This window comes from Aspergillus ruber, assembly GCF_000600275.1.
Source record: "Aspergillus ruber CBS 135680 unplaced genomic scaffold scaffold00013, whole genome shotgun sequence".
Taxonomy (NCBI): domain Eukaryota; kingdom Fungi; phylum Ascomycota; class Eurotiomycetes; order Eurotiales; family Aspergillaceae; genus Aspergillus; species Aspergillus ruber.
The window spans coordinates 500,147-523,885 of record NW_024467309.1 but is presented as its reverse complement, the minus strand read 5'-3'; the positions used below and the strand labels follow the sequence as shown (position 1 = coordinate 523,885).

At 49.2% G+C, this 23,739-nt stretch overlaps 9 protein-coding genes across 9 annotated transcripts; 4 read left to right on the top strand and 5 right to left on the bottom strand.

Annotated features, from left to right (window-relative positions):
- Positions 1-107: 107 nt before the first annotated feature.
- EURHEDRAFT_530994 (putative malic acid transport protein) lies at positions 108-1,599 on the bottom strand. Its single transcript, XM_040787173.1, has 2 exons — positions 433-1,599; positions 108-382 (listed from the first exon to the last, which is right to left on the bottom strand). Exons 1-2 carry the CDS (start codon positions 1,486-1,488, stop codon positions 167-169), a joined length of 1,272 nt encoding a protein of 423 aa, XP_040638902.1. The 5' UTR covers positions 1,489-1,599; the 3' UTR covers positions 108-166.
- Positions 1,600-1,834: 235 nt separating this feature from the next.
- On the bottom strand, positions 1,835-3,175 carry EURHEDRAFT_412543 (putative LaeA-like methyltransferase). Its single transcript, XM_040781933.1, has 4 exons — positions 2,960-3,175; positions 2,760-2,870; positions 2,420-2,694; positions 1,835-2,367 (listed from the first exon to the last, which is right to left on the bottom strand). The coding sequence occupies exons 1-4, from the start codon at positions 3,016-3,018 to the stop codon at positions 1,925-1,927; spliced, it is 888 nt and encodes a 295-aa protein (XP_040638901.1). The 5' UTR covers positions 3,019-3,175; the 3' UTR covers positions 1,835-1,924.
- A 436-nt stretch (positions 3,176-3,611) lies between these two features.
- EURHEDRAFT_412542 (uncharacterized protein) lies at positions 3,612-4,420 on the bottom strand. The gene has a single exon (XM_040781932.1). The coding sequence runs from the start codon at positions 4,382-4,384 to the stop codon at positions 4,073-4,075; it is 312 nt and encodes a 103-aa protein (XP_040638900.1). The 5' UTR covers positions 4,385-4,420; the 3' UTR covers positions 3,612-4,072.
- A 3,109-nt stretch (positions 4,421-7,529) lies between these two features.
- Positions 7,530-9,115, bottom strand: EURHEDRAFT_500670 (FluG family protein). Its single transcript, XM_040785749.1, has 2 exons — positions 9,015-9,115; positions 7,530-8,959 (listed from the first exon to the last, which is right to left on the bottom strand). Exons 1-2 carry the CDS (start codon positions 9,054-9,056, stop codon positions 7,598-7,600), a joined length of 1,404 nt encoding a protein of 467 aa, XP_040638899.1. The 5' UTR covers positions 9,057-9,115; the 3' UTR covers positions 7,530-7,597.
- A 367-nt stretch (positions 9,116-9,482) lies between these two features.
- Positions 9,483-10,743, top strand: EURHEDRAFT_456262 (FAD-dependent oxidoreductase; the record flags this gene model as incomplete). The annotated part of the gene is made up of 3 exons (XM_040784342.1): positions 9,483-9,827; positions 9,880-10,459; positions 10,511-10,743. Coding segments are annotated over 3 exons (1,158 nt in total), but the record flags the coding sequence as incomplete, so codon positions are not given.
- An 80-nt stretch (positions 10,744-10,823) lies between these two features.
- On the bottom strand, positions 10,824-14,133 carry EURHEDRAFT_456116 (glutamine amidotransferase subunit DUG2; the record flags this gene model as incomplete). Its single annotated transcript, XM_040784333.1, has 6 exons — positions 10,824-12,664; positions 12,713-12,899; positions 12,950-13,501; positions 13,549-13,680; positions 13,730-13,855; positions 13,909-14,133. The coding sequence occupies 6 exons, from the start codon at positions 14,131-14,133 to the stop codon at positions 10,824-10,826; spliced, it is 3,063 nt and encodes a 1,020-aa protein (XP_040638897.1).
- A 2,071-nt stretch (positions 14,134-16,204) lies between these two features.
- EURHEDRAFT_455914 (uncharacterized protein) lies at positions 16,205-17,784 on the top strand (the record flags this gene model as incomplete). Its single annotated transcript, XM_040784315.1, has 3 exons — positions 16,205-16,261; positions 16,315-17,505; positions 17,602-17,784. The coding sequence occupies 3 exons, from the start codon at positions 16,205-16,207 to the stop codon at positions 17,782-17,784; spliced, it is 1,431 nt and encodes a 476-aa protein (XP_040638896.1).
- Positions 17,785-18,225: 441 nt separating this feature from the next.
- Positions 18,226-21,839, top strand: EURHEDRAFT_523371 (nitrate reductase). Its single transcript, XM_040786890.1, has 6 exons — positions 18,226-18,635; positions 18,711-20,003; positions 20,099-20,262; positions 20,309-20,694; positions 20,744-20,867; positions 20,923-21,839. Exons 1-6 carry the CDS (start codon positions 18,384-18,386, stop codon positions 21,689-21,691), a joined length of 2,988 nt encoding a protein of 995 aa, XP_040638895.1. The 5' UTR covers positions 18,226-18,383; the 3' UTR covers positions 21,692-21,839.
- Positions 21,840-23,151: 1,312 nt separating this feature from the next.
- EURHEDRAFT_412531 (uncharacterized protein) lies at positions 23,152-23,675 on the top strand. Its single transcript, XM_040781931.1, has 3 exons — positions 23,152-23,516; positions 23,537-23,538; positions 23,606-23,675. Exon 1 carries the CDS (start codon positions 23,247-23,249, stop codon positions 23,448-23,450), a length of 204 nt encoding a protein of 67 aa, XP_040638894.1. The 5' UTR covers positions 23,152-23,246; the 3' UTR covers positions 23,451-23,516; positions 23,537-23,538; positions 23,606-23,675.
- The last annotated feature ends 64 nt before the right edge of the window (positions 23,676-23,739 follow it).

The window sequence follows — 23,739 nt, the reverse complement described above, 5'->3', positions numbered from 1 at the left end:
GAGATAGGCAGTTGTGTGGGAAACGTGATGCTGATGATGGAAACTGAAAGAAAAAAAGGAGATAGTGAAGGATAGCTATCTATACAGGGAGGCACACGACAAATGTGGTATCAGTGAAGAGCAAGAGCTCAAAGTTCATCTCAAATGTAGCGTATCAATCTATATATCAAACATCCTTATCACCAATGTCGTCCCTATAAGCACCCTTCCTCCAACCATGCGCAAGACCCAATACTTTTCCGGTAATAAGGCCTTTGATAGTGAAAATATGAAGCGCGATACAAATGACAAGTATCAATATAAAAAGTGTCGTAGACCACACCTTGAATGCTGGCGCATCCATAATCCTTCCCAGCTGTACAGCTCCATTTGTATAAACGCCCTGCAAATATATAAGCAACACTTAAGCACGAAAAGCGAGAGGCGACTCACCCACGGAAAAACCAACGCCCAAGCCGACATAGTAAAATGTGACCCCCTGATCCCACCCGGCTGCGAGATAAACGTATGCACTATACTGATAATCGCAAAACACCACCAAAAAGTCCCATATCCCCAAGAAAGCAGACCTGCGAAATGACTCGCAAATGCAACAGGTTGTGTGGCTTGAGCTGTAAGAAAGGTGCCACGATTGTATTCTGCAAAGGCGCCTTTTAAAACTGCCTGTCCGAGAACTTGGAATGCAAAACTACCTTGTCCAAATGGGCCACAGAGGATCATGTCTTGGTATATTTGTTCGAGCTTAGGGAAGGAGCGGTCGAAGAGGCGAGTCGCAAATATCTCACTCAATCCGAGTGCCATTGGAAGCGCAAGACCAATTTCTAGGTATGAAACGATGATAATGGGGACTTGGAGACGTGGGCTTATTTGTCCGTATACGCAGAGGACACCACCGCCGGCAGCAGATGTCAACGCTGAAATTAATGGTAGTAGCACACACGGTAAAATGGCCTTGACGCCTGGAGGTTGGACCTTGACGAAGACATACGGGATAACCATAACCGCTACCAGCACCAAACCGGTATTGATCCACCATAGTACGAATGACACAATTGCCCATGCCTTGCCCCATGAGTGTACCAGGACGAGCGTCGTCATCTGTATGATTGAGGTGAAGGTAATGGGTACACTAGCAAGGCATGCGGTTTCAACGATACTCGTCCTCAGCACGCGAGCAACATGTCGAGGGTAAAGAATCACGCGGAGGAGGTAGGCAAACAAACATAGCGCAAGCAAGATAATGGTGTATATCCAGATTACCACGGAGATGACCTCGATCCCACTAAATTGATAGTTCAATTGGTGAAGGATTAAAGCGATGATGCCCGTGCCTTGTGGGACGAGAAACCATTGGGTGGAAAAGTTCCATAATGCGCGCGAGGCAGGATGGAATGGTAGTCTTGTTGTTTCTTGTTCGTGACTTTTATCGACGCCGTTTTCATGATGCTCTCTTGAGGATTGAGAAGAATCATGAGCATGATCCGCCATGTTAACTCTATCTCTCACCCGGATAAAGCATGTCTCGCTGACCTCGACAGTATTGAGTGCTGACAAGAAAATACAATATGCATAAACTGCTCAGGTTGTTTTCGCGAATAGTAAATACATAATGGGTCATATTTCGAGGAAAAAGATGAGAAATCGGTTAGAGAGCCCTGACGTAATTGTATCTTGAATGCGGAACTGAATGGCCTCATCCGCCCAATTGGGGAACCACCATGTGAGAAAGTTGCTAATACTTCAGATTCAAGAATATACTTGATCTATGTTTCATTGAGGATTTCGCTGAATGGGGGAAAACAATAATGTTGACTTGTAGTTACATTGGAAGACGTCACCACACATGATGCCAATTATATTCCAAATATCGTTAACTATCGGATTATCAAATCGCGAGTATAGTAGTAGTAAGCACAGGTAATTATTACAGAGCATTCTTCAATCTTTCTGGTTTCCTTCCAATAACCATGTCCATAGTCAATCCCACCGTCACCTCAGCACACTCCCTCTTAAACACAGCCATCAATTCCTCCGCCATCTCCTTAGCAACATCTTCCTCACTCGCCTTTCCAAGTCTTATCAGGGACATCGGTATCAACGATTGGAGTCCCTGGGTAAGCCAGGCACGGGACCAATCTCGCAGATGCGGTCTTGCAGTACTATTGTATTCCTCGATGTGGAGGTTACCAAAGCCGATACGTTCCGCTCCGCTCTTGATGTGCCCTGCGGGCTTTGTGTAGAGGTCGGACTTGTTTAAGGAGTCAAGCAGAAGGCCACGCGCTTCTATGAGGCTTGGTGGTTGGGGGGATATATCGCTTCTGATGGAGTTCATGTCTATTTCTTCCCATTGGAAATAGCCACCGGGTCCTGCGCGCTGTCAGTTGCCAATAACTTGAAGTTTGATGATCTTTATTCATACTCAGAATATCGAATACGTTCTTTATGGCGAGCTCATACTCGCCCTTCCTCAGAGCACCAACTAATAATCGCACATGCACGAAATCATACCGTCCGTGATGCTCCGCTGGAAAAGGCTCGAGACAGTTCTGCAGGGAAAGCTGGATTTCTGCGTTGGCTTGCGCAGGAATGGGCTGGAACTGGGCCGATGAAATATCAGAGCCGTGAAGGTAGTATGGACTCGATGGATTGCGATTCCACATGCTTAACACGGTGGCAGCATCTCGTAGCCAAATTCTGTATACAATTTGCTCATTACTCACTGGCTTATCGACATTGTCAGAATCGAGAGAAATACATACCCCGTGCCGGTTGCAAGATCCGCTACGCTGTGAAGGTTCTCTTTAGGAATGGACGGATGGATCAGGTTGTTTCCATAAATTTCGAGTAGAATTTCATGTTGGCGGTTGAGACTACAGTCCCAACATGTCAGTCTTGATTGATATCTAGTTTCAGTAGTCCCTAGCGGTGTGCAGGGTTTTCAACGGGGACAGATGCATACCGCGCGGATTCCTCGGCGTCTCGACTGAGAATATAAATTTCTGGCTGGATCTCGCCCATTGTATGTGTGAGCAGCAATTATCTAAGGAAATCACAAAATCAAAAAAATAAAATTGAAGCAATTAATATAGAATCATTCAATCCGGCGAGTAGTTGTAGACCGAAAAAGAGGGAAAGCTATATTTATAGTAGACCCCCTCTGTCATATCCTTGACCATAACTCTGTAGCAACTCGGCTACTTGGTATTCACCCCCTATAACCATTTTCTACCTATCAAACGGATCATCAGATCACTTGGCCGTCTGTGCTTCACTTCATAGGGTAACCTGCAGCGTACTTTTGATTTCCTGGTGAGGGTCTCGGCCAATTGGAAAGGCAAGAGCGCCGAGAAATAAAAACCCGTTAGGCGGATTTAGGAGAAGCTTCGCCGCCGTTACCGGGCATTTTGTCGCATTTTCCTCTTTGGGCATAGTTGGTTGGAGCGTGCATAATTTGACCGTTTTTTTTTAATGCATAGTGCTTACCGGATACAGGGGCATGCATTATGCAGCAGATTTTTTCTGTAGAAACACAGCATCGGGATAGCATGTTCCGGCGGACTGGATCTTCAGTTCAATCGTTCTCCGTCGAGTATAAGTCACTCCACCTTCCGATTGCCTCGACGTTGATCTCCATGGCACCGTTTCCCCTCCATGCAGTCCTGTATAGGCCAGATCATTTTGCTCAGTGTTCTTTGTAAAAGTAGCTTCTTCCAACCCCTTTTCAAATACCAAAGCCGCACTATTGTCTTTCTCAGCAGAGCTCGTCGCTAGTTACCGACTAGCCCAGTCATCTGATATTGGCCCAGAGAACATCGTGTACGGGGCCCGGCTCAAAAATAAGACAGGAGAAGAGCCCAGGTCAGTAGTCATGTTGTTTTTGAATCTCATATCCGCCCTTGGAACGACAGAGATGCAAGCTCCCAAGAGAGCTCCTTCGCCGGTGTGTGTATGCTAAGAAAGCTGTTGCAGGTTGAGGTACGAGATCCTATATATAGTAATCGGAGTCTAGTCGACCAGTAATAATCGACAGAATTTAAGACAAGGAGATGAATAAAAAGGGCTATAATGGTTATTAGCAGTCCGTTTGACGGACAAGGGTGTACAAGACTGTTCCCCTCGCAGCACCATTATGCATCGGCCAAGTGATATCGACATCAGGGTTTCGACGAAATGCCTTCACAATACAGCCTGTCACCTTGTCGATATCTGGAAACTCCTCAATTCTAGGGTTGTTAAACGTCCCGAATTGCCTAACAAAAAGCAGCTTAACTGAAGCATGTAATTTCTCCAGCGCAACCTTCAATTCATGAAGACAAAAGCCACCTTCCTGGTACTTCCTAGACCCTAGACAATGGTCAGAAACAATCACGGCGCACACTTCCATGTATACAATCGATATCAGGCTGATACATTTTATTACCCCCCCCCCCCCCCCCCCCCCCCCCCCCCCACTCATCGCAATGAATAGGGTTCAACTCAGCTTCAAAAGCCCGCCAAGCAGAGAACTCAATGGTTTAGCGCACTGCCTGCTTTGTCCAGTCTTTTAGGTCGAGGAGTAGCTTCTTGCCATCTTCCGTCGTTGCGAAGCTCTGAAATATCATTCTCCGGGAATTTGCAGGTGACCGCCATTCACAGAAGTGTCGCAAGCGATATTAATAGGGCCATACTATGCCCCGACACAATTCCTTGAACATTAGCGCTTCCGGGAGCGTTATTTTCAAGAATGGGACACGAAAGAGACATCGTATGCTCTGGGATATGATGAATGTAGTTCCCATTAAGGCCCGGGGAATTCCCCCGCGGCCGTAAACGAAGGACCGGAAGCTGTCTCTGTCAGACGGGAATTCCCATTACTATCGCTGCAGAGGGCGTCAAATTTTAGACGGATCTCCGTTTCTACTTCTGAGGTGTTGAAACCGAAGCCGCTCAATAACTCGTTGGTTCCTTCGAAAATCCGGTCGATGTCCATTGCTCCTTCGGCGATCCAGGCGTCTAGTTTGCTACCAAGAAACATATTGTTGTGTTTGAGTGAATGTTGCAACAAAAAAATCTCATTTTTTTGTCTAACAATGTTGTGGCTGTAAGTGAATCAAGTCAGCCCTACAACAATTACAATATGTCATAACTGAAAATACCCATTACAAGCTTTCTACTCTCTATCATTTAATGTATTCTGGCATATAATTTATAACAGCTTCGACCACTTGGTTACTCCTCTCTGATTTCTAGATTCTGTAGAGTACTTCCTAACGGTTTTCTAGGTTGGTATTGGCACGGACTAATCTAAGTATCTCGTGCAAACACCTCCAGCCAGTGTCATACTTATAACGGCAAATTCTTTATTCTGCTGGAATGAATGTCTTTCGTAGAATACCGAGGAAGCTCGGGACTAAGTGTCCTTCTCATTGTGGGGAGCCACAACCAAATTAAATGGCTAACGAGAACGACTGGAGTTAACGGAGAGCCAAATCGAGCCATATTCCATTGTAAAAATTTCTCTAAAATGTCCACCAGTAAATACCAGAGAACGAATGGGTGAGCTTACTCTAAATATGGGCGGCCACTGGCAAGCGCCAATATACGGTCCCAAGGGAACACGTTTACAAGAAAAACTGGGATATGATCACATCATAGCAGAGCTAGCATCAAAGGAATAAAATAACACTGAAGAAGCTTCTCAAACATCGTGACATCAAAGAAGCGAAACAATTTGACATGGTCACAACGGAGGGGGGGAAGCACCGGGTCCAACATCAAATTAAGAAGTGTTTTCCAACGTGACAAAGAAAAAGAGAAGGTTCAGTTATGCTGATTGTGTGAGGAGCAAATAGAGCACTATAACCCTATGCCAGGCATATATTGCGTACCCCTGTCCAAAGCTGTATTAGCGATGTGTCCCTAGGCACGGATGCTAACATGCTGGCATGGCCGACGGTGTTAACCAAACTTGCTTGTCATGGCAAAAGCCAATGTGGTGAAAACCTGCAGACCCCGAATCAGCAACCTGACTACCACCGCAAAACGATGCTTATGAGGCTCTATTCGATCGTCCTAGTCCATTTTTTGTGAGTCCTTAAAACTCATTGGTATCATTCCAGGCTTTGCATGATTCTTAGTTAGGGACCACATGCTACTTTCAGATCCGTGTGCGTACTTCTAATCGTGTTTTAGAGCCTCGCAGTATTGTGTGTGGTCTAACACGGTCCTTTTCATATGGCCGGATGCAATCCAGTATTTCTCCCAAAGATACGCTACTCAAATCGGCACATAGGTCACCAAGGAATATAGCCACCCATGCCATCAGTTATACTGACATCCCACCGGTAGTCTTGCCGGACTCGACAATCCTGCGTCTGACACAGATTATTTGGTTTCGAACATTCCTTTTCATCCAAGAGCGACCCGTAATGCGAGAGATTTGGCGACGAGTCAACGATAAGCTTAAACTAATCTCGATCACTACGGTATCTCTATTGATTTATTGTCTGCATTAACTTCTACCGTTTACAGTGGCATGGAACAGACTTACTAGAGTGGAGCAAGATAATTCCCCCTTTCTATGTTGATGTTTATGGTGAATGAGAGGTCTCTCGCTAGTCGCGTAGAAGCTCGATGCTCAACTAGACAGGCCCGACTACGTCTGAAGATACCGTGCTACTTTAAAACAAGAATGGGTACTCAGGGGCGAAAAATTTACCCTCAACATGATAATCCTACGTGGAGAATGACACTCCAGATGGTGTTATCTTCCAAGGCACGATTGTGAACATGGTCAGACACCGACTATGAAACGTTCATGCTGGGATTTGATTAGGTCGGAGAGAAACCAAAGACAAAAGGAAGCCCTCAAATTTTACCTGAGCCAAAAAAAAAAAAAAAAAAAAAAAAACTGTTGCATCGTTTGTCTGTCTGCTCTAGACAGACATTTTGTATGCTTCGAGATACATCATTCACTGTAGCTATATCCACTACAATAGAAGCTAAAGTCCCATATATGTATTTGCTTACCGAAACTTCAACCCTCAAAAGAGCTCACAGGAAACAAGAATTTTTTGCGAGAGGGTCATGCATATTCTTCAATTTCAACATTCCCACAAATCCGGAGATGTCTTTCACCCCTGTTCTCGCTGACAACCTATGATAGCTCGCGTGCATTTCTTTCAAGGTTCAAGGACATGCAAGAATAGGAGTCGAAATCTTTATCAAAAGACCTCTACTGGTTGTGGCTGACAAGTGGAACAGTTGACATATTGACAGAGTGGCGACATTACAGCATTGAGAGTGCCCCAACCGCTTTCCACATGGGTTTGGTTATGGTTAGTCCAGCTTAGGTCAACAGAGGAGTTGCCCGGGTGTCAATTGAGCCATATCTATACCATTTATTTCTATCCGGGAACATCATGTATCTTGGATAATATCCATTGGTCGGCCTTGGAGACGTAACTGGATACGTTCCGAGGGCCTTCTTATCCGGGAAGAACGGGCGTACGTTATGTGGATAGAGAGATTGGAATAGAATACATCAGTCTCGTTTTCTAACGATACAAGCTGTAACACCATAGAGCTCCCATGCAGTTTGACGAACAGGATCATGTCTCTAATACCTAGAAATTAGCCACGCTCGACGCTCATTAGGCTCCATCTTCTGCAATATCTCCGCCTCCTCCCGCTTGACAGCAATATAAGTCCGTACCATTGCCATAGGATGGCCTCCAATAATATTAGGCATATACTGGTCCAAAATCGGATCGATTTCCAAAGCCTCGAGACTCTCCTGTAAGGATTTTGGAAGTAGCGTAAGATCATCTCTTTTGGTCGGCGGAAGCTTCGCTGGCGCAGTCTCGACTTGTCCAGCAACCAAGGACATCTGTCTTTCAATGCCATCTTCCCCGGCCTTCAACATGGCAGATAAAACGAGATATGGGTTAGCTAATCCGTCTATCATTCTAAGCTCGAAATGGTTCTCTTCAATGAGGCGCAGAGGGGTTTCTTTGTTGTCCCGTCCCCAGCAAGCATACTCGCCACCACTCCAGATTCCCGGCTTGACTCTCTCGTAGCTGATTTCTTGTGGAAGGGAAAACGCCATTATTGCGGGAAGATGTTGCAGCACCCCAGCCATGAAATGTTGGAACTTCTTCATATAATGGGTGTCGCGACTAGGCTCCTGTCCCTTCCATGGGTCATACAAGGACATGTGAACGTGTGCTCCCGTGCCAGGGTGGTCAGGCCAAAGACGCGGGTGCCACGTCGCATGCACACCAAACGAACGAGCCACAATCCTGATTGTGTCTCGAGCCTTGAGAAGTGCATCGATAGCTGGGAGGGGCCAATCAGGCGAAAGCACAAATTCCCATTGCCCCGGAGCGGCCTGGGCATGGGCATGCTCAACAGTGACACCGACCATTTCCAACGCACTCATGCAGCCCTCAATGAGGCCCAAATGCGTAGAGTCCTCCTGGGTAATACCGGACCATTGATGGTTCCGGCTTATGGGGGTATATGTAGCTGCATCCGACTCGCGTTTCATGAACACCACCTCCACTTCAAATCCGATATAAGGAACAAGACCGGTCGAACTCTGAAACCTCGAGCAAAGGCGTCGAGTTAGAGAGCGCGCGCATCTCTCAATCGGTTGTCCGTTCTTGCTGTCAACGCAGTCACACTGGATGACCGCACGAGTTCCTTCGGAGTGTGCCTGGCAATAAGCCGTGTCGAGGTCTGGAAGGAGACTGAACGACCCAGCTGCCAGTTCCTCATCTACCAGGCAGTCACCAGGAGCAAGGAAAAAAGCTTCGTTGGAGATAGACAAACGTCGACCATTCTCGACCATCTGGGTGAATTTGGCCACGGGCACGATCTGAGTGTAGGTGTTGGCCGTGTATGGTAGGAACTGGAGCCAGATGAACTTGACGTTGTGATTCTTGCTGAGGAACCTCATCCATTTTGAAACGGAAGGTTCCTTGTCGTTATCTAGTTAGCATATAGATATGGATGAGAAATGGGCAGAAACAAACCTGGAGTGGCCACGGACTCTTATAGACGGGCTGAGTAGCCATCTTGACCGGTTACACTTGCGTGCAGGCTGTGTGCATGTATAGCTTACTCTGAAAGTCTGGTTGATTGGGGAAGTATACAAGTATAGAAAGAACGCATGTCACATGATCTGATACAGGGATTAGCCCTGTCAGCCAAAAGCGGCAAGAATGGCTTGGCTGTTTGCTGCAGGTGCGACCCCTCGTCTCCATCTTTCTCCCTCACGGATTTTTTGTTTCGACAGAGCATCCATAGTTTCTGATATTCTGCTGTCGATTTGATCTCCTCGGATTCCCAGGATACCTTCTTTCCAAACACCAAAAATCAAAACCAAGATTCAATCCAAAATGTCCAACCAGCCCAATCCCCACAAGCGGATCTTGATTGTACGCCATCCCCGCCTGCTTAAGCTCCACCCCCAACCTCGATCCATATGCTAACGCCCCCAGATTGGCGCCGGCATTGGTGGCCTAACCCTCGCTCAATCCCTCAACCTCCACTCAATCCCTTACACAATCTATGAGCGCGAATCATCCGCTTCTGTCAGGAAACAAGGCTGGGGGCTCACAATCCAATGGTCTCTCGAAGCCATGGCAAAGCATTTCCTCCCCGAGACATTTGATCGGCTGTGTCAGGCCCAAATTAGTCGAGAGACGGGGCTAGATGGGACGAGAAGGGTGCCGTGGGTTAATGGGAGCTCGGGGGTGGTTGAAGGGAGGAGGCCTGCTAGTCAGAAGTTTCGGTTTCGGAGGAGTGGGATTAGGGAGGCGTTAATTGAGGGGGTTGATGTGCAGGTAGGTTTGTAGGATTCGGGTCGGGCCGGTGGAGATGTGCTAACTGAGGTAGTGGGATAAACAACTAGTCGACGCCAGGCGAACCAAGGATGGCGTTCAGGTTGAATTCTCGGATGGTACAACGGCTACCGGCGATATTCTTATCGGAGCAGACGGCGCCATGTCAGCTGTCCGCAAAGTCCTAGCTCCGACTACGTACCCAGCCCAGAACCTTCCCATCAACGCCATAGCGACAGGCGTCCCTGTAACTGAAGAGCAATACAAGGAGATCCGCGACACTATCGACCCACTATACTTCCTCGCTACGCACCCAGAAACCAATACCTGTCTCTTCTGGTCCCTACAAGACACCCCCGAAGAAGGGGCGACTTACACAGCACAGATGTTTCTATCATGGCTCAAGTCCGACGAGGACAATGCTCACGACGAAGAATTACTAAAGAAATCCCGGCGCGAGGTGTTTATGAAACGGGGTAAATCGTTCTTCGGACCCCTAGGTGAAATAGCGGCCACCCTTCCCGAGGATGCGCAGGTCGCTGTGGTTAGCATGATGGATTGGCCATACGTTGAGTGGGATACTTGGGATGGGCAGTGTACGTTGATTGGGGATGCTGCGCATTGTATGACTCCTTGTAAGTTTCCTTTCCAGTGCTATAGTACGGTGGTGGTGCTGATATATATAGTCCGCGGGGAGGGCGTGAACCACGCGATTGTCGATGCTTGCTATCTCGCTGATAACCTGAAATTGGCACTTGATGGACAGATATCGGTGAAGGATGCGATAGAACAGTACGAAGCGGAGATGCGACCGAGAGGACTCAAAGCTGTGCAGAATAGCAGACAGGCTGGGTTCGAGGCACATTCCTACACCACCCTTGCGAAGGGAGGCAGCTCAGCATTCTTAGAAGTGAAATAAACACAAACATCCCATACTTGATCCATTGCATTGTATAATCGAAAAATCAATACCTAAGCAATAAAATAGAAAATAGAGAACTACTCCCTCGCCTTCTCCGGCAATCTCCCAAACACATATCTCAGAATCTCCCGACTTTTATATAAATTCTCCACCCTCAACCGCTCATTATCCAGATGCGCATTATCACTAGCCTGCCCACACGGCAGATTCGCCGCCGGCGCAGAAAACTCCTTCTCCAGGAACCGAATTGTAGGAATAGACCCTCCTTCACGGATGTAGATTGGTCGAACGCCAATTCGCGAGGGAGAATCTACTTTTTCACCAGTCTGCGGGTGTGGCGGGCGTGGTTCAATGGGCGGCTCTGGAGAAAGATGGGTTGATCCTTCGTCAATTGCTTTTGAGGTATCGGGGTCTGGCGTGCCGGTGCCTGAGGAAGAGGAGGATGTTGTGTTGCCGGTTCCAGTTCCAGTTCCCGTTCCAGTCGACTTGCTGGTTAATGTCGAGGACGTCGGAACTGTCGTTCCAACAGCTGAGCGTTTGCGAGTTGCATTCTTCCTAGCTGAGGAGCTCGTCGTCGACATGATGATCCTGTCAATATGCGATGCCAGACTATCCGATGAGTCCTTTCGGAGGAGTTCAGGCCTTGATGCAGCCGCCGCATTATCCCCTCCTGTCACCGCCGCAGCGGGCGTTGATGTAGTTGGTCCAGGTGATAGTGACAGTGACGGGGACGAAGCGATAGGCGGATAGTGATGCTTGGTAGCATGCGTATCCGGCGCCCACGCAGTGGTAATCGCATCCGCGAGTGTTTCAAAAATCTCGTTATCGGGATCTCCAAGCCAAGCATCTGATTTACCAGTGATCTCGACTGTAAGTTCGTTTCCTGATTCGAGATTATCGAATTGTTCCTGTGCGAAGGCTGTGAGGTTTGCTGCGACTTCATCCGCATCTTGGTTTGGTACGATACGGATGGATAGAGAGGCTTTTGCTTTTCTGGAGATCGTCGTTGTTGCTGATTTACTAGACCCGGGTACTTCCATGGAGTGGATTGTGAGTGATGGTTCGCGCCAGCGATGCATGAGCGAGTTAACCAGGGCTTCTGGGTCTGCGATCTCCGGGTGTCGCGGGAGGAGGACATCAGCGATGGCTGCGTAGCGGTGTTTCTCGGCCTCTGTGGGCGGGAGGACGGGATCGTAGAAATTTGGCAGAGTTATGCGACCTTTCGGGGCAATGAGCGTGTTAACCAGCATTGAGAGGTCCTTGAGTGGTTCGTCGAGGAGGGCGCTGCCGTCGATTCCGCTGTGGAGATCTGGATGGTCTGACGTGACGATTAAGTTGGCGTGGACGACACCGCGTTGGCCGTATGTCAGACAGGGGTTCGAATCATCGAGCCAGTAGCTGTTTGCGAGCAGGATCCAGTTTACAGGACCGATCTGGTCTTTGTGCTGGCGGACTGTATCGTGGAAGTTCTGGGAGCCGGATTCCTCTTCTCCCTCGATGAGGAAGACGACATTGCAGCGGAGGTCCTTTGTACGTGCTAGATCGGCTGCTGCGTAGAGGGCTGCTAGGATTGGTCCTTTGTTGTCTGAAACGCCGCGGCCGTAGAGGAAGCCGTTTATGGATGTTAGTTGGTAAGGGTCTGTTTTCCATTTTGGGCGGTTGGTGTCTGCGCCGACGACATCGTAATGGCCATAGAATAAAACTGTTTTATCGGTTTTGTGCGGAGAGGTTGCGTTGAAGCGCGCGTAGACTATGGGGTTGGTGTCGTCGCCTGTGGTTAGGAGTTTGGTTTTTGCGCCGAGGTAGTTGCAGTGGCGGCGGAGGAAGGCTGCGCCTTGGTTGCATTCGCCGTTGAATTTGGGACTGGCGGAGATGGTTTTGAAGGCGACGAATTTCGCCAGGGCGTTTACGAGCTCGTCTGCGTTATTAGTATATCGTTTTGCTTGCACGGAGGGAGGAGGGGTACCATTGCTGATTGGGGGCATTTCGTCTTGGTTCATGGAGGACTCTGTTAGGTCCCAGATACCAACGGTGTTGTCGTTTCCTCCGGTAGCGTAGATACGGCGGTCTTTGAAGTGGCCTGCGGCTGAGGCGAGCATGGTTCCTTCGTGGGCGACCCAGCTGCCGACTTCTTCGAAGCGGGAGTTGAATTTCTGTTCTGTCAGCGATTGTCCTGGGCTTGAGGCATTGAGGGGTGGCCGACCTTCACAATACCGTTTGAGTCACCGCAGACGGCAATCCCCCGGATTATATCCACAGCCCATAGATCACCAGTATGTCTGGCAATGCGCTTCACCAGTTGATGTGAATCCAAGTTCCAGATATTCAATGCCCCGCCAGCCAACCCGCAATACAAGAACGAGCCATCAACGGCGATGGAGAGCACAGGATCACCATTCTGTAGCTTCGCCATCTGCATCGGCGCTGTATTACCATCGTCATCTAGACGCCACAGCTTAACCACGCCATCACCAGCACCGGATAAGAGCACTTCTTCCGTAGGTGCAGACTCGATCAGGCCCCGGACTAGAAGCACCGCGTTCACATAACCATGATGCGAGAACAGCCGATGGTGGTCCCGTTTAAACGTTAGAACTTGGCCGCCCTGCGCGCTGCCATCCGAACTAGAGTCAGGGCGTGGAGCACGGGTGCCATCTGGGCCACGCGAGTCGAAGAAGCGATGGGTCCGGCGGGATAGATGGGCTGCTGATGTTTGAGTTGCAGCAGCATCAGTTTTGGAGAGGTCGCACCACTGCTAGCGTTAATTGAGGAGACAGATGAATGGGCAAGGAAATGACATACCTGAATGCTGGTGTTTTGACCACCACAGTAAATGGTCTTGAGAGTGGAAGAGAAGGCGACGGCAAAGATATCGCCTACGTCATGGTGCGAGTAGATGGAGTAGAGACGATCGAATGTCCTTGTCGACCAGACCTGGACCTGTTATCCCCTGTTTTCCTTGATTTGCAGTAGATGCACTCACATTGACGACGGAATCGCCACCACTGGAAAACAGCAGATCGCCATCTTCCGATAGATACAGCCCTAATACGCTTTCCTTATGCGCATGGACCGAAAGCACGAGATCATATGTCTCAAGCGACCACGCCTACCCACTGTTAATTGGTACCACACAACCGACATCCGGTGGATAATACGTACGACAATGTCACCACCCTGCAGCCCAGCGAACACACACTCCTCATCCAAAGTCAATGCCAACACGGAGCGGCTGGCCTGAACACGATGGCCAATGCCGCATTCAAGCGGATTCAGCTCGTTGTCAGCATCGTGGACGTGCTGAGTCACGAGACGAGGATCGGATTCCCAGGCCTTGGTCTGGTCATCGATTTCGGAGGTGCTGTCGGACTCGACTGTGTTGTCCATTATTGCTGATAAAATCTCAGCTGTGTTCTTTTCTTATTTATAAAGAAGGATTATTTCCTAGATCCGGGAAATGGTCCTGTTGGCCGGTTGAGTGTCCGATAATGGTGCAGTGCAAAATTACTCCGTATTCTGAGCGGAGCTGAATCTGGTCGGACCACGTAGAGAACAAGTCAACTATCATATGTTGTCCATCTATCCAACCAATTCTGTACCTCGCTTCTTTTCCCTTATTCTTTTCTCGTGACGTTGACAAGGCGATGTTGACGTGAGTCTCGTGACCAGACTGAAGAAATTCGGCTGTGGCGGTGCGATACGTGGATAACAGAAAGAAACAAAAGAAAGCGACTCACCACTGTTGAAGCTGCTTTTGCTGTTGTTTCTTTTGAGATTCCAGCAGAACCCAGGTACTTCCGAGGGGAGGTATCTGCCCGGCTTAGTTTCTATACAATGCGACCGATATTACTGGCAGTAATAGCGCATACTGACCTCGGTTCCCACGATAATCGAGCCAAAGGCATACTGGGTTTAAGAGTGGCCATGATTAATTTGAGGCTATGGTACCAGGGGCTTGGTTCAGTCGATCGATTCAATAAAAAGAAAAGAGACAGTTATGCCATTCAGCTTCAAGATGATGAAATCCCGAGGGGGTAACGCAGTGGCCGTAGAGCACTTAGGCGCTCAAGGCAGGGAACAGTCAATAGTAGGGGTGCAAGTATCCTAAGTATCCCTTGGTATGTTTGTCTATATGAGGGATCCAGCTCGGGCATCAACATGGAAGGATCTCAGTCTGGGCTGAACTGAAGACCGGGAATTTGAGCAATCGCTGAAACACATCAACCGCGCTCTAGCACATTATCTGGCAGAGCCAGCGAATGGCGTTGTTCATGATCTGCATGAAGCTGTATGATACTGTTATCTGAGCATGTCCAGGGTAGTGAAGCTGAGTTGTGGCTCATTTGGCAGCTTATAAATAGAACAATCTTCGCATGAGATCATACGAAGCTACTCTACGAGGATAGCATGAGCACTCTGTATGGAGCATCAAGCGTTGACAGAGGAATACATAGTGGGATGTAAAGTAATACAGTACTGTGCGCCACACACGAGCCACAGTGACGGTGACTGTCCAGCCAATCAAGTCACACTGCATCACCGCCAGTCCGGAAGCGGTAATCAACTCGCTTCACTTTGGCCCCAATAGAAATCCATAACACCGATGATTCACAAGTACTGAGCGCTAGCACTGCGTGCCGGTACTGAGTACCTGAGCACTATCCTAGCAGAGTAAAATAATCTACCCAACTGCCTCACTCAGGATAATCCGTCAATCACACCGCGACAACAACACCGCAGCGCTCCACGATCTCCTGTTCGTCCAATGCCGCTGTCCACTCATGTCCGCATAGCACCAACTCCACCGGCGCAATTCCAGTTTCGTCGAGCTGCTCCCCTCGCTTCGTGTGGGCGATTCAATGCTGTTTCTAATTCAAAGGATGCATTCTCGACACCCAACCAACTCTATGTGCCCCCGCAGTGCTGTTGCTCGTGAACTCGGCCCCTCTTAAAAAGACCGCCAACCCCCCTGCTCTTAATTCCCCTGATTATTATTCTATATTATTCTTGATTATTATCTCTCATCTGACATCCGTCAAGACCTTTCGTGGCTTCACCCGAATCCAACGGTCTTGCCTTCATACATCAAAGTACCCCGGAGTCTGGATCTATAAGACCCAACAACACCCGGACAACAGGCATCATTATTTCTTTTGCTATCGGTTATTGTGGACATCGTATATATACCCCGGGACACTGACTCGTGCGTCCTTCGACTCTTTTCCAATCCGACTTCCACGCTAGACTCGCATCCGCCGGGACTTTGCATCCATCTCCACCGTGACTGGATCTATACACACCGCTTCGTCGGCGCGTTGCTCCTGTCGATCCGGCCTTTTTCGTTCCTTTTTATACGCCCTTTTTTTCGTGCTTCTCGAATAATTATTCTTCAAGCAAATTTTCATTCAGCAATCAGCAATCGCCGGTCGCGTGTTGCGATATCCAACATACATACATCATGCCTTTTGGCGAGACAGTGGCCGTGATTGACAAGTCCGGCAAGGTCGTCAACACTGTGAGTCATCTGCTTCCTTCTGCAGCCTCTTGCATAAAACCTAACTGGTACAGAGCAAGCAAGTCTTTGGTATCTTCAATAATGCCAGAAATGCCTACCGCGAACGCAAGTCGCAGTTCCAACACGAGCGCAATGCAAGAGTCGCCGAGCGGCAAGCCATAAAGGCCATGGAGAACTTCAGCTTCGATGACGGGCAGTCTGTCGCATCTTCTCGACGGAGTGGACGGTCAAGATCGGTTGCACGGCGCCCTTCCGGTCGCAGTCAACATCCCCGTCGCGCCTCTTCCCGCGCCCCTTCGTACTATAGCGATGAGGAGTCCGTGTACGCTCCACCACCCGCCGTCCTCCCGCGCCGCCACACCCAGCCCATTATGGATACCCGGGATGTGCCGCAACAACGCCCACAGACCGGCCGCACCATGAGCGATGCGGATATCGATATGGACCTCGCGTACGGCGACTACAATCCTGAGGCCATGGTACCACGGAACCCCGGCCCGCCCGGAGCCGCTCCGGCCAATAACATGCAGCTGCAGAAGATCGAGGATCCTGAGCTGAATAGCCTGGTGAACCGTGCGCAGATTTTACTGGAGGAAGCGGAATGCTTGCATTACAGTGCGACGACGGCCATGACTCAATTGCAGCAGCATCCAGACGCCATGGCCGCCGTCGCCCTGACTCTGGCGGAGATCAGCAATCTCATCGGTAAAATGGCCCCGGCGGCCATCTCGATGCTCAAGACATCTGCACCAGCTGTTTGGGCTCTCCTCGCCAGTCCCCAGTTTCTAATTGCCGCCGGTGTCGGAATTGGCGCTACGATTGTCATGTTTGGCAGCTACAAGATCATCAAGCAGATCGGAGGCGGAGGCTCAACCGAAAACAAGCCCAAGGCCATCGAGGAGCCCGACAGGCCCGAAGAGCTGATGGAGATCAACACAGAGTGTCTCAGTCAAGTCGAGATGTGGCGTCGCGGTGTTGCCGACGTCGAAGCCAAGAGCGCCGGCACCAAGGTCGACGGCGAATTCATCACGCACACCGCGGCTACCATGTCCGGTATCGACGTAAACAACGCGCGCAACTCGCGGGATCCTCGATTCAAATTCGACGATGATGCTGCAACGGTTTCATCGCGCCGCACTGGCCGCTCGCGCAGTGTGCACACGCCTCGTCGGGAGAGCAAGTCGAAACCGCCTACTACTTCCATCTTCTCGAAGATGCGGTCTTCGTCCAAGCCGCCTCCTCCGGTCAAGTCTCCTTCAAAGGCTCCTCCGCCAAAGACCCCGTCCAAGGCCCCTACTACCCCGATGAAGACTCCCTCCAAGGCACCTTCTCCATCGAAGTCGCCTTCCAAGACACCATCCAAGGCCCCTCCGCCGTCAACTCCGTCGAAGACGCCATCGAAGCCCGCGTTCACGCGGAGTTACTCAAAGCACGACGGCCTATCGGAGCGGGATTCCAAACAGGCCAAAGACACGCCTAAGCGGTCTAGCAAGTTGCGACTCATGTTTACTTCGTCTTCTTGATTTCTTTTCCTTCCTCCACTATATTTCCTTTGTTTTCCAGACTGATATACACACTACCATCCCCATGCCTGTATATAGATACCAGATTTTGATTGATTGATTACTGATGATTGATGCATTGATATGGCGAATGATTTGAGATCACGAGGACTGCTTTGCTTTCTATGTGAATTTGACGGTTCCAGACCAAACACAACTACGATACTCATATTTATACATGTTCTGTCGAGATACTATAACAACAACAACATATCTACCTAGCATAGATTGGCGTTTAATGAATTACATACTATACTCTCGAGGACATGCAAGCACCATAATAGTACGGTTCAGATTAACTTCCCCAGAACCCGACCCAGAACCAAGGATCAAATCCGCGGAGAAACTAAACCTACCAACCTAGTCCGTCATTATCACATTGACATCATCCCTCACTTCCAAGAACGGACAAACCACTCGCGACAACACCAGCAAATCGCTCTCAACATGAATTCATATATACCATAACCCATATCCAGCAATCCCCCATCTCCCATCTCCAACCAACACTCCACGCCCGATAACACAAATCCCGAAAATAACGTACCTACAGCAGCACAATGCCCGGAAAAACACCATCATCAGACCTGGATATCCTCAACGAGCCCGACTGGAAAAAAACACACAGCCACCACATCGGCACACGCTCCCGCGACGCTAGACACATCGGTCTCACACATCCTGGCGATGACAGACCTCAAGATTATCAGGAAGATTTGGAGGGTATTGCGGGAGAGAAACTTGATGAGTTGAGGGAGATGGTTAGGAGAGGGGAGCTGGTTAGTGTACGCGATATTCTCACTAGACAGATGGTTCGTTCCCCTCCCTATGTATTGGGTCTGAGTTGGTGGTAAAGGGGCTGATTAAAGTAGGACTTTCATTTGGAGCGGCCTGAGGTGCATCCGAGGTTTTGGAGGTATGTGTTGCATACGACCGAGGAATTTATTAAGGAGGAGCAGCCGTGGGCTGTGAATTTGAAGAAGAGGGAGAGGGAGCAGAGACAGAGAGACGAAGAGAGACAGAGGCAGGATGGGGTGGATGGAGTGCAGAAAGGGCAGAGTGCAGATGGACAAGATGAAGATCCGAAGGACGGTACAGGGGAAGGCGAGGAGAAGGACAAGCCCAAGCGCTCAGTTGAAGAGGAGGCGTTACTGCAGTGTCTGCGCTACGAGCAGGAGTATCGGGCGTCAATAGCAATGAACAACGGCCAGGGTTATTCCAATCTGCAGAATGAGGATCTCCCAAGGCTAATAGATGAAGCGGACCAATTCTCTCCCGATAGTTGGATTCCTCGAAGTGACAAACTCACTCGTCTAACCGGAAAACATCCATTGAATGCCGAAGTAAACCTCACCACTCTCTTCGACGGCGGCCTCATTACACCCTCACCAATACACTACGTCCGCAATCACGGCTCCGTCCCACATCTGCTCTGGGAAAATCATAAACTTGAGGTTATTGCTGGTAAACACCTATTCTTGGGAATGGACGAACTAAAGAATCAGTTCGAAAGCATCAACATCCCCATCTTCCTAGCCTGCGACGGGAGCCGCAGAAAAGAACTCAACATGATGAAGAAAACCCGTGCCTTCAACTATACCGCAGCTGCAGCGGGGTGTTCGTACTGGAAGGGAGTCTTACTTCGCGACGTTTTACTAGCAGCGGATGCTCAGCAACTTGCAAAAAGTAACCCGAATAAATCATTCTGGGTAAACTATGAAGGCGCCGACAATCTTAGCGAAGGAAAATACGAAACATGCCTTCCGCTCGACTACGCCCTCGATTCCAATAACGATGTGCTACTCGCCTACGAAATGAATGACCATCCCATCCCCCCAGACCACGGATATCCCCTACGCCTAATGCTCCCCGGCTGGGTCGGTGCTCGATCTGTAAAGTGGTTGAGCAAAATCTGGCTCACCGATTACGAAAACGACAGCTACTACTACATCTACGATAACAGGCAACTTCCGAGTTTCATTGACGACCCCGAATCAGAGATCGCGCAGATTATGTACCGTCATCCGAGTACGATATGCACGACACAGATGCTGAATTCTGTTATCGTCAGGCCTGCGCAGGGGGAGAGGATTGATTTGGGGGGTTTAAAGAAAGGTACGATGTATCGGGTTGAAGGATATGCGTATAGCGGGGGTGGGAATGAGGTTGATCGGGTGGAGGTTAGTTTGGATGGGGGGGTTAGGTGGTTGTATTGTGTGCGGAAGGTGAGTTGGCTTGAAAAAAGAGTGATAAGAGTTGTGCTGATAGCATGTAGTATCCCGATGCGCCGATCCGGCATGGAAGGAAGTTTTGGACGTGGCTGCATTGGCATATTGATTTGCCAGTTAGCAGGTTCATTCGCGCGGAGAGTATCCTGGTTCGTGCGTTTGATGAGCATAAGAATACGCAGCCTCCGAAGCCTGTGTGGAATATCGAGGGGTATCTCGTCTCTGTCCCTGTCCCTGGTCTTTGTTAACACAATCAGAATGATGAACAACTGCTGGTACGAAGTCCGGCCCGAAACTCACGATTCCTCGGACACTTCAACATCCCTCCTCTTCCGCCACCCTGTCGACGCCGGCACCAGCACAAATGGCTGGATGAAGCCCTCCACCTCCGAACAAATCGAATCCATCAAACAGAAAGCATCAGCCCCCGAGAAGCAATTCACCAGACAGGAGATCGAGAAACATAATACTGAGGATGATTGCTGGATCGTGGTTAATGGGAACGTATACGATGCGACCAGTGTGCTTGGTTGGCATCCTGGGGGTAAAGGAGCTATTTTGGCGCACGCGGGGGCTGTGCATGTTGATACAACGGAGGAGTTTGAGAGTATTCATGATAATTATGCACAGGATAAGTTGAAGGGTATGCATTCGTATTCAGACGAAAGTAGGGCTTTGCTGATTATGAACAGAATGTATCATTGGAAAGGTCACGCAAAAGGCAATGGATCATATGAAGAAAGACGCAGAACAGAAAAAGGCAGAAGCATCACAAACTGACAAGACAGATCCCGACGTCGTTCTAGATAAGCACAAGTATCTCCCTACCCCCACACCCCTCCGCACCAAGCACGCCTGCTAACTGCTGCAGATGGATCCAAGCAACCCTTGCCACCAAAAAGCGCCTCTCAAACGACACCCAGCTCTACACCTTTACCCTCCCACCCCCCGCCAAAAAACTCGGCCTCTCAACAGGCCAACACATTCAACTCGGCTTCCACTTCGAAGACCGTCTTGTCGTGCGTCCATACACGCCCACCCGACCAATCCTCGACTTCGAAGATGACGGCTCTTTTGACCTTGTTGTAAAAACATACTTCCCCGATGAGAACCAGCCCGGCGGAACAATGAGTAATATCCTCGACTGTCTACGCGAGGGCGAGGAAGTTGAAGTTAAGGGACCGTCAGGCGAAATTCGATACTTAGGGAACGGGCGGTTCGAGGTCGATGGTGACGAACACACGTTCAACAGCGTCACCTTAATCCTTGGTGGATCAGGCGTAACACCAGGCTACCAAATAATAGCCCGAATTCTCAAAACCACCGACGACAAGACGAAGATCAAAGTCATTGACGCGAATAAATCAGAAAACGATATCTTACTCGCCGCTGACCTAGATGATTTTTCCAAGAATCACGGTGATCGATTCCAAATTGCACATGTGTTATCTCATCCCAGTGATAGCTGGAAAGGATTAAAGGGACATGTTAATGAGGATATTATTAAGGAACATGCATTCGAGCCTGCGGAGGGAAATGTGGCACTGCTTTGTGGACCGCCGGCTATGATTCAGAAGGCTGCGTTGCCAGCGTTAAAGAACTGGGGGTATGATGAGGATAGGAATTTATTCGGGTTTTAGTTTGTGGATTTTGGGTTTTATATGTATTTCGCATTATTCATAGCCCCTGCAAATATTATGAATCTCGTACATTTTGGCCAATAGTCTCCTGGTAACTATCACGAAGCACGTATAGAGTTACATGCTGGTTTGTTGCTGCTATTTAATGTTTTATAGCACGTAACGCAGTCTAAGTTGTGACGGTTAGCGGGGCGCCAGAAACGGCTCCCATTGAATCGCGCTTCTGCCGAGCCCTACCGCCTGCCGTCGATGGGCATTCCATTGCCCTTTGCGGTATGGCGCCTACTGTATCAGGGATAGCGCCGCATCACGCTGCTTTTGGGCCGCTCACATGCCGCCTCAACGCATCCACTGCATCTATAAAAGCCCGACATCTCCCCTTCAAAGGACCACACACTTTCTCTTCCCTTTTCCCTTCTCCTGTCTGCCTTGTCCGGTGCACTGCCCTCTTACCAAGATGCCGCGTTACCCGACGATTTGCCCTTTTCCAGTATGACGCCGTCCACTCTCCTGGGGGGTGGCCGACGGGTCATCTGGACAGTTGAGACATTGAGACCTTGTTACTGTTGCTTCATTGGAAATTGACCTATCCACTTTACCCTTGCTGCTATGCTGCTGCTTACTATTGCAGTTATGGGCCCCTTCACGCGTCCTCCAGCTGATCAGCGACTTTTTGAGTTGCTTCCAGCCATGCTATCCTATTTGGGCTTTCCCTTGAGAATTCTGAATCCTTGGCTGCTTTGCTTGTGGTCTCTCATCTCAAGATTTCATGATTGCTTCTTCACCCAGGCTCCCAAGATTCTACATGGGAAAGACAACTTTCTGGTTATCTGGCTACTAGGTCTGGTTGTGAACCAGGTTGCGCCTGTCCCCCTCCACAGCCGTCTTTCGACCCCACCAGGATCAATTCATTTACGTATCCTCTCCATGTTTACCATCCAATATCAAAATTACCGCATTCTTTTCATTTCAGCGTGTTTGACATGCGAGGCCTGGAGCTGCAACACTCAGATGCGATTGGCGCAGGGCACCGGATCTCGGCCTCCAGGTGTCACTAGTAGATGAAAATACAGTCAGCAGTCTTAATGAGATTTTCAGGACGAGAGGAATTTGCCTCATTGCTTCTGCTGATGAGAAAGGTGGAATGGTGGACTTGACGGGCCGAGGGTAAGTATAAAAAGGATAATTGCGGCCACAGAGGTTGCAACATCTTAACTCGTTTTCTCCCACAACCCGCACTCTCCCCTTCCTCTTCCCTCTTTCTGTAACGGCTCAGCTCAGCGCCTCTATTGACAAACACCATCAACATGGCAAACGATGCCACGAGAGCAATCAAGACAAACAGCTGCTTAGCGAGACCACACTCAACCGTATAAGACTTCGTGTAAATAGGTTTTCCTCCTCTTTTCTTTTCCTCTTCAGATTCGATATTCTCGTCGATGGCTACAATAGTTTAGATAGAATATCAGTTCGTTATTATCTACTATTCCGAGCCCGTGACACTTTCCAAATCGCCTGTCTGCTATAATATCTAAACATCCCCATCTTCTAAAATATGACCCCTACCTTTCACATGAACAACTTCAAGCCGTGGGCTCACCCTCTGGAAAGCCATTTTCACCATGCAAATCACCCAATCCATGTACCCCAAGAACCCGAAAAATTCCCTCGCCCCAAACCTCATCATGATTCCCTTCCAAGCACTTTGCCACTTCCCTCGGTAGCTGCACATGTAGTGCGACTGTATAAATGTTGTTGATGGATGCAATTCAGACAAAGAGGGGAAGGGGTGGAGATGAGATTTCGAGCACGATTTTATTCAATACTGATAGAATGTGTTGGTTAACTCATGGCTTCCTTTTAGCTTGCACCTTTTGATTGTCTGGGATCCTTTGGCAATTTGGAGCCCTACACGGTGAGGAAATAGATCAGGCAAAGCACTAAAGTCTTCAGGTAAATAGCAGCCAAAGAGGGCCGGGGGAGCCCCTCAAACATACACCATAGTTACATGTACCCGCCGCTGGGACGGCTTATGACATAATCAATCA